This window comes from Bufo gargarizans, chromosome 5 (assembly GCF_014858855.1).
Source record: "Bufo gargarizans isolate SCDJY-AF-19 chromosome 5, ASM1485885v1, whole genome shotgun sequence".
In the NCBI taxonomy this organism is placed as follows: domain Eukaryota; kingdom Metazoa; phylum Chordata; class Amphibia; order Anura; family Bufonidae; genus Bufo; species Bufo gargarizans.
The window spans coordinates 105,083,843-105,097,948 of record NC_058084.1 but is presented as its reverse complement, the minus strand read 5'-3'; the positions used below and the strand labels follow the sequence as shown (position 1 = coordinate 105,097,948).

Sequence of the window (14,106 nt, the reverse complement as noted above, 5' to 3'; positions counted from 1 at the left end):
GAGCCTCTGGGTGCAACAGCAATGCCCTTATTGCACCCAGGGACTAATTTGCATATTATTAAAATGCTATTTTCTATGCAATGCAGCCACTGAGTGCATCTGGACCAACATTATTAGATTTAGCTGACAAGGGCACATGTCCCATGTCAGCTGGTTTTATTGAGAGGCATTTACGGACAGATTCCCTTCAAAAATGTATATTTAGAGATTGGGATTTGCGGCATATGTGCATGGTACATGTGCAGGAAGATTATAGCAGTGTTTGTACAGTCAAAATCTATGATAAAGGCATTATCGTTCACTTAGAGCTCATGCACACAAACGTAAGGGCTCCATGTTGTGCTGCGGACCACTATTTGCAGTGCGCATTTCGTGCTGCGGATGAGGACCTATTGACTTGAATGGGTCCACAATTCGCAAAATACGGCCAAAGATAGGACGTGCGGAGGCACGGACCCGAAAGCCCACAGAAGCGCTTTGTAGTGTTACCGTGGGCTTCCGATCCATGCCTCCGCTCCACAAAAGATAGGACATCTCCTATCTTTGGTGGTAACTCGCAGATCGATTCGAGTCAATAGGTCTCCATCCGCAGCACGGGGTGAACACTGCAAATAGTGCACACGGCCAGTGCCCGTATATTGTGGACCTGCCATTAGCGGTCCGCAATATGGACACGGAGCCCTTACGGTCGTGTGCATGAGCCCTTAGAAGAAAAAAATATATTTATTTTAGCTATGGCTAGGATCACATCTGTATTGGAGGTTTTGGCAAAAGGAGGAAAAATGCCACTGCATGCAGTGGTATTTTGTCTGACAGAATGACGGTATTCCTGCCGGAAACCCAGTGGACCCCATTATAGTGAATGGGATCCGTTAGACGCAGGTGGTGTGTGGCTTTATTCACACATCAGTGATTAGTAGCCAAATCGGAGGTGGAAAGTAAACTACACAGAGATCAGGTATAAGTGTTCAAGAAATACATTGTAGCCTGTACAAAGGTCAGTTTGCAGGGAGAAGGGGGAGGGAAGCTGTGCCTAGCGTCTAGTGAGATGACTTCTGAGAAGTCATGCTTTATCTTCTGAATAACATGTCATGTCATCCTGTTGTCAGGCTCTTGTAAAAAACTGCAACATTTCACTATTATTGTTTAATATAGATAGTGATATGGAAATTAAGAAAAAACATCACAAAAAATGGTTTAACTACTTCCTCTAAATGTATGGCACAGCTGGCGGGTAGGTTCTGCAAATCACTGAACATTTACTAGTGTAGGCATAGGTGCAGGAGCTTAGATTCCTCCAATTCTGTCCGTTTTACACTTTAGATTCCTCAGTCAACATTGCCATCCATCGCCCTCCAGATGTGATTTTGTGGTTGCAAATGGGTTGCCATTTCGTTTGGAGACAGTTGCTACAGTGCTGCAATGGCTACAGTTCTGCTATCTTAGCACACCTACAGGATGCCAGTCAACGTTACGCTGATAGGGATAATACATTTCAACACTGATATACTGCGGTTTATTATACTAGTGATCCGGCAACAGAATGGTCACATCCGCTAGTGGGACTAAAGTGTAAAAAAAAAAAAAAAAAAAAAAAATGTATAAAGTGTTTAAAGTGTAACTGTCATTTTTTTCTAATGTGTAGGGATGTGATAGAGAATTATTTTTGTTATATACTTTATTTGATGAATTTTCACATTTCTATAAGAAAAAAAACGCAGTGAAGTCGCCCCTTTAGCAGTATTCTCTAAAGGAGTGTTGCTAAGGAAAGTCCAGCTTATTGAACTGTGAAAACGCTGCAGTTCTCTGCTGCTCTTACTGCCTTCCTCCTATATAGGCCTTAAACTGAAATATATTGTGGGGTTTCGCTCTGGTAGATAGGGTAAGCAGGAGCAGTACAGATGCAAAATACAAGTTTTTAACTCAAAACTTCAGTGTTTATTTGTACAAAACAGCACGTAACTTTGCAGTCTTGGTGTTAATTCACACAAAATGGAAAGTTCATATAACACAAGTCACCTTGCTGGCAGTTCTGCCTCCAGTAGTCCCCAGCATGCGGCTCTCAGCCCTCCAACACTGCCCAAAGCCTCAGATCCCAAAAACAGAGACCTCTCTGCTGAGCCCAGCTGCCTATTTAAGGACAGCCAGGTGCTGCCAAAACCCAGAATGGCACTTAAACGCTGGTCTGGTATTTGACCTCACCTAGCTGGAAACCAGTCCAGCCGCACATGCTGGGAGAAATATGCCTTTTTTTAGGTGTCCTGTGTTGCTGCCATTTCTACACAGAATAGAGAACCATATTGGCAGTCATTATGGGGTTAAGATTTTTTTTTTTTTAAGTTACCATATATAGGTGGTGATTTTTGGCCCAATTGCCCTGTGTAAATCCACCTTTAGAATCGTTTACTAACATTCAATTATAGTACAATATTTGTACCAGGCCACAGCAATTGTCAGATATTTACTTTTAGGTGTTGCTGGCCAGTGCAAAGTGCAGTGTTAATAGGTAAACCCTTATGTATACATCACTAATGAGTTCTGGCGAATTACCTATTTGTGGACTCTCTGCAGATGGATCATGCGTTTCTGAATATATTGTTTGCTGTCCTTATAAGAGTATATAGCCCCAGAAGAGAGGAATATTCCTGGAGGAATATAACCTCCATATACATACTAGTGAAATGTTACTAGTTATGTTTCATAGTTTGTTATTTTACTTTAGCTACAAGGAGAAAGCTCCTTTTAAAGGAGAGATCCATGTTGTGGTGAACTCCAGTCAGGGATGCATCGAGCCTTTCTGCTGCCTGAGGTAAAAACTGAAATGGGGCCCCTCCTTCCCCAATGCCGATTTCTTAACCTAACCCCTTCCCTTCAGCCCGTGGCCCTTCGGCTCCCCCTCTCTTGCCCTACCTGGTGCTGCCTGAGGCGATCGCCTCACCTGGCCTCATTGATGGTGCAGCACCCCTGACTCCAGTTTCCTAACAGAAAATCCAAAGCACTTCATAGAAAATTTAGAACAGAGGCAAAAGAAGGAAATCTATAAGTTGTCCCATAATCGACATTTATTACCAATCACCAGAATGGGGGACCTGAGCCCCTATTTCTCCTCACTACATGCCAATGGTGAGGAGGAGTTTTAAACGGCAGACCAGTATGCAGTCCCATAGAGTTTGGGCACCATTGTATATGTTCAACTGGTTCTCCATTCAAACGGCCCACTGTAGTTGTGTCAGGAACCCAGAAGCATGGAAGGCTACCACTCTGTTATAAACGGGGCCAGGAGTAGCTTTATTCTTGGGCTCAGTGGGGGTTGCAGCTTTCGTTCACTGATTTTAAAGGTGCTTAAATAAGGATAGCTCATTGGTATCCAACTCTCAGCACCCCTGCTGATCAGCTGTTTGAAGGGAGCATGGCATTCAGGAGAGCTCTACAGCCTCTTTGTTAAATACCAGGCACAGCACCATACATTGTGTAGCAACTGTGGCTCGGTCCCATTCTCTTGAATGGGACTGAGCGGCAGAAAAATCATGTGACCAGGGGTAGACTGGGAACTTTAAATTATTTTTTAATAAAAGTGGCCCCATGTTGTAGGCAGAGCCAGCAATACCATAGTGCAGCACAAAATACCGCCCCAGCAGAACTAAATACCATAGTGTGGCACAAAATACTGCTACCCTGCTGCATCCTGCTCCTGAGGATGGTGATACAATTGAATGCAGGAGGGCACACATGGCCACTGGCCAGATATAGCAGTACCTGATGCTCTTAGCATTAAGTAAAGTACTCTTCCAGTGGCTGTGAGGAGGGTCAGTGGCCAGTCCGCCCCTGCATGTGACCCGTGAATGTGATGGAAGACGCTGCAGCGCTCACCCAAAAGCTGTGGCCACTTCAAACAGCTAATGAGCAGGGTGCAGGGAGCTGAATCACACTAACTTGATATTGATAACCCACTCTAAGGATAGGTCATCAATAATTAAGTCCTGGAAAACCGCTCTAGCCTTATTTAGAAATGTATGACTAGCTTTACTGATAATCATAAGAAAGTCAGCTTTTTTGGCAAAATATACCATTCCAGTATTACACATATTTATCAAGTTGTTCAAGGCCCGGGGAGAACAGGGCAAACAGGGGTTAAATATCAGTCCCTGAGGCCTAGCAGATAAGTAACCACTGTTTATTTTTCTGTCTTTTACAGTTTGCAAGATGGACAGAAAAGCACCTTAAATGCTGGAGTTTATTACTTCTCAAACATATATGTATTTAATAAGCCAATAAGCCTCAAGACTGTTGTTAACAATGGAGCAGAAGATAAATTGTCCTAGTGTACGCATCCCCAGCTACGATGAACATCGAGAAAAGAAAAAAAGATTCACGGTGAGTACAAGCCTCTAGACAAATAAATTGTAAGAAAATTCTTCTTCTAGTAGCGGGAACTGTTTTTATGGTTTCTTTTAATTTAAGAGCATCTGTCACAATGACCAACCATATTAAACTAGGTATACTGCCAGACAGGGTTGATCATGCCGAGTGTAACGCTACCTTCCTCTCTATAATCAGATGTTCCTTTGCAGAGAAATCCTAACTTTTATTAATATGGCAATAAGGTAACGGAGAGCGCGGCTTCACCTCTCCTCTGCCGACACTGATTGACAGGACCAGGCATCCTCACTGCTCCGATGTCTGGCCTTGTAATCTTGCTGAAGAATGTAAAAGATTTCAATCAGCCCATGTTGGTTTAATAGGTTTGATCATGGTGGCAGAGTAGCTTTAAAAGAGTTTTCTGAGTGTTTTATACTGATGATCTATCAGTATGTGGTTGGTGAGGGTCAGACTCACAGGCACCCCTACCAATCTGCTGTTTGAAGAGGCCGCAAAGCTCGGCTGAGTGCTGTGGCCTCTTATCTGTCACATGGTCTAGGCACAGCTCAGTTCCATTCACGTGAATTGGGGTGCACTGCTATGCCAAGCACAACTGCTATCCAATGGACAGTGCGGTGGTTGGTGAGTTGTGAGGCGGAAGAATGCTGCAGCTGATCGTCGGGGGTGCTGATCCGTATAAAACACTTGGGAAACCCCTTTAACTTCAAACAAAAAGCATATGCTGATAAGGTATAACTCTGTTGGCAATGTATACTTTTAGACTCTTCTAGCCGCATATATATATATATATAGATAGATAGATAGATAGATATAGATATATATATATATATATATATATATATATATATAGTACAGACCAAAAGTTTGAACCCACCTTCTCATTCAAAGAGTTTTCTTTATTTTCATGACTATGAAAATTGTAGATTCACACTGAAGGCATCAAAACTATGAATGAACACATGTGGAATTATATACATAACAAAGTGTGAAACAACTGAAAATATGTCATATTCTAGGTTCTTCAAAGTCTCCACCTTTTGCTTTGATTACTGCTTTGCACACTCTTGGCATTCTCTTGATGAGCTTCAAGAGGTAGTCACCTGAAATGGTCTTCCAACAGTCTTGAAGGAGTTCCCAGAGATGCTTAGCACTTGTTGGCCCTTTTGCCTTCACTCTGTGGTCCAGCTCACCCCAAACCATCTCGATTGGGTTCAGGTCCAGTGACTGTGGAGGTCAGGTCATCTGGCGCAGCACCCCATCACTCTCCTTCATGGTCAAATAGCCCTTACACAGCCTGGAGGTGTGTTTGGGGTCATTGTGCTGTTGAAAAATAAATGATGGTCCAACTAAACGCAAACCGGATGGAATAGCATGCCGCTGCAAGATGCTGTGGTAGCCATGCTGGTTCAGTATGCCTTCAATTTTGAATTAATCCCCAACAGTGTCACCAGCAAAGCACCCCCACACATCACACCTCCTCCTCCATGCTTCACGGTGGGAACCAGGCATGTAGAGTCCATCCGTTCACCTTTTCTGCGTCGCACAAAGACACGGTGGTTGGAACCAAAGATTTCAAATTTGGACTCATCAGACCAAAGCACAGATTTCCACTGGTCTAATGTCCATTCCTTGTGTTCTTTAGCCCAAACAAGTCTCTTCTGCTTGTTGCCTGTCCTTAGCAGTGGTTTCCTAGCAGATATTCTACCATGAAGGCCTGATTCACACAGTCTCCTCTTAACAGTTGTTCTAGAGATGTCTGCTGCTAGAACTCTGTGTGGCATTGACCTGGTCTCTAATCTGAGCTGCTGTTAACCTGCGATTTCTGAGGCTGGTGACTCGGATGAACTTATCCTCCGCAGCAGAGGTGACTCTTGGTCTTCCTGTCCTGGGGCGGTCCGCATGTGAGCCAGTTTCTTTGTAGCGCTTGATGGTTTTTGTGACTGCACTTGGGGACACTTTCAAAGTTTTCCCAATTTTTCGGACTGACTGACCTTAATTTCTTAAAGTAATGATGGCCACTCGTTTTTCTTTACTTAGCTGCTTTTTTCTTACCATAATACAAATTCTAACAGTCTATTCAGTAGGACTATAAGCTGTGTATCCACCTGACTTCTCCACAACGCAACTGATGGTCCCAACCCCATTTTTAAGGCAAGAAATCCCACTTATTAAACCTGACAGGGCACACCTGTGAAGTGAAGACCATTTCAGGTGACTACCTCTTGAAGCTCATCAAGAGAATGCCAAGAGTGTGCAAAGCAGTAATCAAAGCAAAAGGTGGCTACTTTGAAGAACCTAGAATATGACATATTTTCAGTTGTTTCACACTTTTGTTATGTATATAATTCCACATGTGTTAATTCATAGTTTTGATGCCTTCAGTGTGAATCTACAATTTTCATAGTCATGAAAATAAAAAAAACTCTTTGAATGAGAAGGTGTGTCCAATGTATGTATGTGTGTATATGTATGTATGTGTGTGTGTGTGTGTGTGTATACAGGTCCTTCTAAAAAAATTAGCATATTGTGATAAAGTTCATTATTTTCTGTAATGTACTGCTAAACATTAGACTTTCATGTGTGTAATGAATCTAAAATATATGAAAGTCTAATGTTTATCAGTACATTACAGAAAATAATGAACTTTATCACAATATGCTAATTTTTTTAGAAGGACCTGTATATATATCCTATAATGACCACCTGCCTTCATTAATCTATACATTAGTACCCTGTATTAGACAATAATCCTTATAAAATATCACTTATATTATTTTACACTTCTGACAACAGTTTTGGAAAACCGTCCCAGTCAGAGTGACTAGCTTGGCCTGTCTTTAATATGTCCTACATTGGGTCTTCTGGATCTTTTGTATGGATTTTAGTGGCAGTATGAAACTATTGCCATATTCCCTAAAATATCCAGAAATGTGTATCTGCAACATTAAAAATACAGCTGACAATTTATATGGAAAACTGTAACATACTGTGAAGCACTTCCTTCTACTGCCATAAAGGTGAATTCACATGTGGCAGATTTGTTGAAGAAATGTATGTGACTTCATCTGAACATGCTGCAGAAAAAATATTTTGATGTACTGGATGGATTTTCAGTGGTTATTATTTCTGCAACAAATCAGCTGTGTGAACATACCCTATGGCAGGGTTCAGCGACCTCTGGCACTTCAGAAACTACAATTCCCAGAATGTTACATTCACTTCTATAGGAGTTATAAAATCAGCTAAGGAAGTGTGCATGCTGGGAGTTGTAGTTTCACAGCAGCTGGAGTGCTGACCCTTTCCGCCAGGTATCTCTCACTGTTATATGTATATAGTCGGTGTGTGCATATGGCTGATTTTTCAAACAGAAATCTAAGGCTGAATCTGATTTCTGCCATGGATTTGCTGTCGTACAGGCTGCTGATCTGGACCTGGATTTAGAGGATTTGCTGTCGTACAGGCTGCTGATCTAGACCTGGATTTAGAGGATTTGCTGTCGTACAGGCTGCTGATCTAGACCTGGATTTAGAGGATTTGCTGTCGTACAGGCTGCTGATCTGGACCTGGATTTAGAGGATTTGCTGTCGTACAGGCTGCTGATCTAGACCTGGATTTAGAGGATTTGCTGTCGTACAGGCTGCTGATCTGGACCTGGATTTAGAGGATTTGCTGTCGTACAGGCTGCTGATCTAGACCTGGATTTAGAGGATTTGCTGTCGTACAGGCTGCTGATCTAGACCTGGATTTAGAGGATTTGCTGTCGTACAGGCTGCTGATCTAGACCTGGATTTAGAGGATTTGCTGTCGTACAGGCTGCTGATCTAGACCTAGATTTAGAGGATTTGCTGTCGTACAGGCTGCTGATCTGGACCTGGATTTAGAGGATTTGCTGTCGTACAGACTGCTGATCTAGACCTGGATTTAGAGGATTTGCTGTTGTACAGGCTGCTGATCTAGACCTGGATTTAGAGGATTTGCTGTCGTACAGGCTGCTGATCTGGACCTGGATTTAGAGGATTTGCTGTCGTACAGACTGCTGATCTAGACCTGGATTTAGAGGATTTGCTGTCGTACAGGCTGCTGATCTGGACCTGGATTTAGAGGATTTGCTGTCGTACAGACTGCTGATCTAGACCTGGATTTAGAGGATTTGCTGTCGTACAAGGCTGCTGATCTAGACCTGGATTTAGAGGATTTGCTGTCGTACAGGCTGCTGATCTGGACCTGGATTTAGAGGATTTGCTGTCGTACAGACTGCTGATCTAGACCTGGATTTAGAGGATTTGCTGTCGTACAGGCTGCTGATGTGGACCTAGATTTAGAGGATTGGCTGTCGTACAGGCTGCTGATCTGGACCTGGATTTAGAGGATTTGCTGTCGTACAGGCTGCTGATCTGGACCTGAATTTAGAGGATTTGCTGTCGTACAGGCTGCTGATGTGGACCTAGATTTAGAGGATTTGCTGTCGTACAGGCTGCTGATCTGGACCTAGATTTAGAGGATTTGCTGTCGTACAGGCTGCTGATATGGACCTGGATATTACTGTAATATATTCAGGCTAGACAATGATGTTCCTACTCTACTAACTGTAGCTTCTCTATGTACCAGGAGTATTCTGTGTGTAAGCAGTTTCTGTTTCTTCACCCCCTCATACTATAGTAGAGGGATCATGTGATTTAGTGACACAATGACTTCCCATTATGTTATTGTTGCACAGATCTGTGCGTTGTCCTCGTTTGTAGGCGGGTCGTTGTCTTCGATGTTTAAGATTTGTAATTGTAAAATGATATGACCTGTCTAATTGTCCCTGTAAGGAGCAGAGGAGAATGCTGGATGATTCGGCAGCTTAAGTAGAAGCACTTTGAATCTTTATCACGTCTGTTCTTGGTGGTGTTTTTTTTTATTTTTTTATTACACCTAGGGTCAATAAATGACTGATCTCTTCTTCCCAGAATTCAATAGCTGTTTTCTTTTCACAGGTTTATAAAGTTTTGGTTTCTGTTGGAAGAAATGAGTGGTTTGTCTTTAGAAGGTATGCAGAGTTTGATAAACTGTATAACACGGTAAGTCTGATATATTTACTGTCTGCTTTTAATATGGCCCCTACACAAAAAAAATGTGGACAGCACAACATGTGTCGACATCTGTATATCTGTTCTGCCGGCCCACGAAAAAGATAGAATATATCCATTTTACGGTTTCTCGAATATCGTAACTTCGAGATTCCGGGAATATTTAGAATATAGTTCTATATATTTGCAAAATCGAATATTCGTGTTTTTTTTTTTTCATCTGAAAATATGATTTCTCCCTGCTTCTTGCTTGTGGATCAATAAGCCATTGGCCCACAAGCAACTTAAGCAGGGGGGAATCATGTTTTCATATGGAAAAGAAAATGACCAATATTCTAAAAAACGAATACCGGTACATAGCAATATAGTGAATATATTCGTTATTTAGAATGTTGGCATTATTTTTTTCCTATCTGTACAGTTGTTCGCATACTCCTTCCCGACAAGCGTCCCCGTCACCATTGGAACGTCTGTGGGTTAGAAAATACCATCGGATCTGAGTTTTCCCTGAGATTGTGAAAGAATATACCATCGGATCTAAGCTAACGCACAGGCGTTCCCATGGTTACGGGGACGCTTGTCGGGGAGCAGTATGCCAACGTGGAATAATAGTACACATAAATTACAGTCTATATGTGTATTTTATGAATATTCGTAATATTGCTCTTTCTTCGTCTTTTAGAATATTCGTAATATTCTAAAAGACAAAGTTAGAGCAATATTACGAAAATTCGTAAAATACACATATAGACTGCAATTTAAGTAATATAGTGCTATAGTCATATTTTTTCTAATAGTGTATATATTTTCCAAAACTGAAGTTCAGAAGATGCAAAAAAAGTTGGACCAAAAAAAAGATTATAGCACTATATTAGCTAAATTACAGTCTATGTGTATTTTACGAATATTCGTAATATTGCTCTAACTTCGTCTTTTAGAATATTCCTAATATTCTAAAAGACGAAGTTAGAGCAATATTATGAATATTTGTAAAATACACATATTAGCCTAGCCATAGTCAATATCATAGGAATGTTGCCTTAGGCCCCATGCACACGGCCGTGTTTCACAGCCGTGTGCGGGCCGTGGAACCGCGGCCTGGATCCCTCCTGAGAGCAGGAGCGCACGGCGTCACTGGTTGCTATGACGCCGTGCGCTCCCTGCTGCCGCCGCAATACAGTAATACACTGGTATGATCTATACCAGTGTATTACTGTACTGTGCCGGCAGCAGGGAGCGCACGGCGTCATAGCAACCAGTGACGCCGTGCGCTCCTGCTCTCAGGAGGGATCCAGGCCGCGGTTCCACGGCCCGCACACGGCCGTGTGCATGGGGCCTTATACTGTCAAAAGAAAAATCGCAATACGCGAATAATTAAATCGTATATTATTCGCGATAAATAGAAAAATGCTGAATATTCGATTTCAACGAATATAAGACGAATATTCAATCGTATCACGCTAAGCACACCCCTTGTTCTCACCAATGAGGGCTCCTACATTACAAGGCTCCAAGGCAGGACATAACTAGAGTTGAGCAAAACAAGCTTCGGATGCTTAATCCGAAGTCGCTTCGTTCAAAACTTCTGAATAATACTGTACAGAGATTTGTCTCCGTACAGTATTGGAATGTATGGGCTCCAATGAGCCGAAGTTAGTTATTCACGAAGTGGCGCGTGACTTCGTTGAATAACTTTGGTAGTTGATTTTTAAAGTGGAAAACCACTTTAAAACTTGAAACCGAACTCTGCTAGGTGCTAGTCGCAACCGAAACTGAGTTCAGATTTCAAGTTTTAATGTGGTTTTCCACTTTAAAAATCAACTACCAAAGTTATTCAACGAAGGGGTACAGTGGTAGGCTAATAACTATAGAATAAGGCCGTTTTTGGTGAAAGTGCTATAACATTGACAATAACAGTTGGGCTGGACACATTTGTATTAGTGGCATGACCCCTTTAAGGTCAATCCCTCTTACATGTACCACCTTTTTTATATACCTGTATGTTGTTCTTGCATTAACAAAATGCAGTATTTATCATTTAACAATACTGAACCATTGAAACCAGATATATAGTACTGTAGTAGTAAGTCCAGTGATCTCATGTCATACATTTTTCGGAATAGTTTTGTGTAAATAGGATTATTCAAATGTAGTCATTACCAAATTTAGTCCTGAGCGTATCTCTAATCTGATATCCTTTATTACTCTCTTAGCTAAGAAAACAATTTCCAGCTATAAACCTAAAGATACCTGCCAAGAGGATCTTTGGAGATAATTTTGATCCAGGTAAGTAAAATGTTTGTTTTTCTTTATTTTAGGCAATAAAACCTGGTACATTGCCTGTCCAAAGTCTGTTTGTCTAAGAAAACTATTTCCAGCTATAAACTTAAAGATACCTGTCAAGAGGATCTTTGAAGATAATTTTGATCTAGGTAAGGGTTCACATCAGCGTTATGTATTCCATTATGGCTTTCCGTTATAACGGAAAATAATGGAATCCATAAGACGGAAGCCTTTAAGAGGCATTCCGTTTTGCTTTCCGTCATAATAGAAGTCTATGAGAATCATAACGGATCCGTAGAGTTTACCGTTATGCAGAACAGACAAAAAAGTCCTGTCGACAGGACTTTGTTTTCCATCTTGCATAACGGGAACTAGACTGATCCGTTATGATTCCCATAGACTTCTAATGCCTCTTAAAGACTACCGTTCTGGCTTTCCGTTATAACGGAAAATAACGGACTCCATAAGACAGAATACAAAACGCTGATGTGAACCCACCCTAAGTAAACAGTTTGTTTTTCTTTATTTTATGCAATAAAACCTGGTACATTGCCTGTCCAAAGTCTCTTACCCGTATGTACAGCTGCACATGCACAGTGTCTTCAGGTCCTAAATGATTGCTCATACAGGGCAAGACTCATGGATGATGTGATGTACATGGGCACACAAAGACTAGCTTTACCCATGTCTCCATTTTACATTACAGCAGAGACCTTCAGCAGAATTAATCTAGACTTTATATTGGAAAAGACTCAGCACCATGCATTAAAATGGATAGCCCATTGATTTCAATAGGAACTGTGCAATGCTTTCCTTCTCCTGTGGTGGCACTGCAGGTAAACTGAACACTTTCTACCGGGTTCCCTCACAGATTACAAATGATCACTGAAGGTCCCATCAGTGGGACAGCCTGTGGTCAGGAACTCTTCTAACAAATAGTAAATTACCTATTTAAGGGTCACACGTATCTGTCCACATAAATAGTTTACAAAAATTGTACAGCCCTAAGGTTTGTAACCTACATATGGAAATGCACCCCTTAATGTGAGTTCTAAGAATCTAAGTAGCATGGGCATAACTATAGCCTTAGCAGTCATAGTGCTTGCTATGGGGCCCGGAGGTTGAAGGGGTACATTGTACCTTTTTGTGAGGAACAACAATGTGATGGCTTTTGTTATAATATGGGTTTTCTGATAAATGGTACTAGTTATGCTGCTGTTTTAATTTTCTTACACTAGGTGCTGGGGCCCCAACTTATTTTTCTACGGGACCCATGAATTATATTTATACCCTTGTTTAGTAGTTACCAAGGAGGTCTGTGACTTTATAAAAACACAAGACCATTGGTATTATTATGTCCTGCAGCAGCCAGTACTTTATAATTTACTCTGAAGCGGTTTTTGAGCCACTTCTTAAAGGGGTCGTCTCACTTCAGCAAATGGCATTTATCATGTAGACAAAGTTAATACAAGGCACTTTCTATTGTATTGAGATTGTCCATATTAATTCCTTTGCTGGCTTGATTCATTTTTCCATCACATTATACACTGCTTTTCCCGGGGGGCCACTTAGGCCCTCCTCACAGCTGGTCAGTGGAAGTTTTTGGGGATGTATTTTGTGCTTCTGGCAGTATTTTGTGATGGACCGTGGTATTTGGCTGTGTTGGGGTTGTATAATGTGCCACAATATTGTATTGTTGGCCCCCCCTTCTATTAATTTGGACCCAACTACAAAACGGGGCCACTTTGAGTATTTTTTTGCAGGGCCATTTTACGTTCCCTGGTTTCTCTACACAAAATTTGCCATTTGCTGAAGTGACACAAACCCTTTAAAGCATTACTATCACGTACGGTAGTTCTCCTTTGGTCAGTGGTTGGCACAGGAGAAGGAAAGTCCTCTAAAAGCAATCTGTGACAGACCTCCTCTGCAGAAAGAGATGCCTATGTGCATTAGCATTTTATTTCAGTAAAATTGTCTGGTTGATGTTTCTTCTTATGTTACATACACACATGTCAATGGAGAATCATAAAAATAGAATCAAATACAGTGATATGTATGTGCTACCAGTCATAGCTTTTTTTATTATTTTTTTTCATTCCAGATTTTATCCAGCAGAGAAGAGCAGGGCTCAATGAATTTATCCAGAGTTTACTCCGATATGCAGAACTATGCAGCCAGTAAGCACCTGTTATTATAAGCACACTTTAAAGAAGTACTTCAGGCAACATGTATTGATGACCTATCCTCCAGATTTGTCATCAATATCAGATAGGAGTCCAAAACCTGGCATCCCACCGATCAGCTGTTTCCGGTGTACAGAGCAGAAGCAGAAGGTTCTATACACTGTATAGTTTCCAGCACTGGCATATTG

At 41.5% G+C, this 14,106-nt stretch overlaps 1 protein-coding gene across 1 annotated transcript in view; it reads left to right on the top strand.

The window, feature by feature from the left end:
• The window catches only part of LOC122937785 (serine/threonine-protein kinase Sgk3), a 132,357-nt gene that overhangs the window by 48,686 nt on the left and 69,565 nt on the right, over positions 1-14,106 (top strand). The window contains exons 2-5 of the mRNA XM_044292823.1: positions 4,196-4,374; positions 9,360-9,443; positions 11,666-11,738; positions 13,837-13,912. Of these exons, the coding sequence (XP_044148758.1) occupies positions 4,297-4,374; positions 9,360-9,443; positions 11,666-11,738; positions 13,837-13,912 (311 nt within the window). The 5' untranslated portion in view covers positions 4,196-4,296. The remainder of the gene's footprint in view (positions 1-4,195; positions 4,375-9,359; positions 9,444-11,665; positions 11,739-13,836; positions 13,913-14,106) is intronic.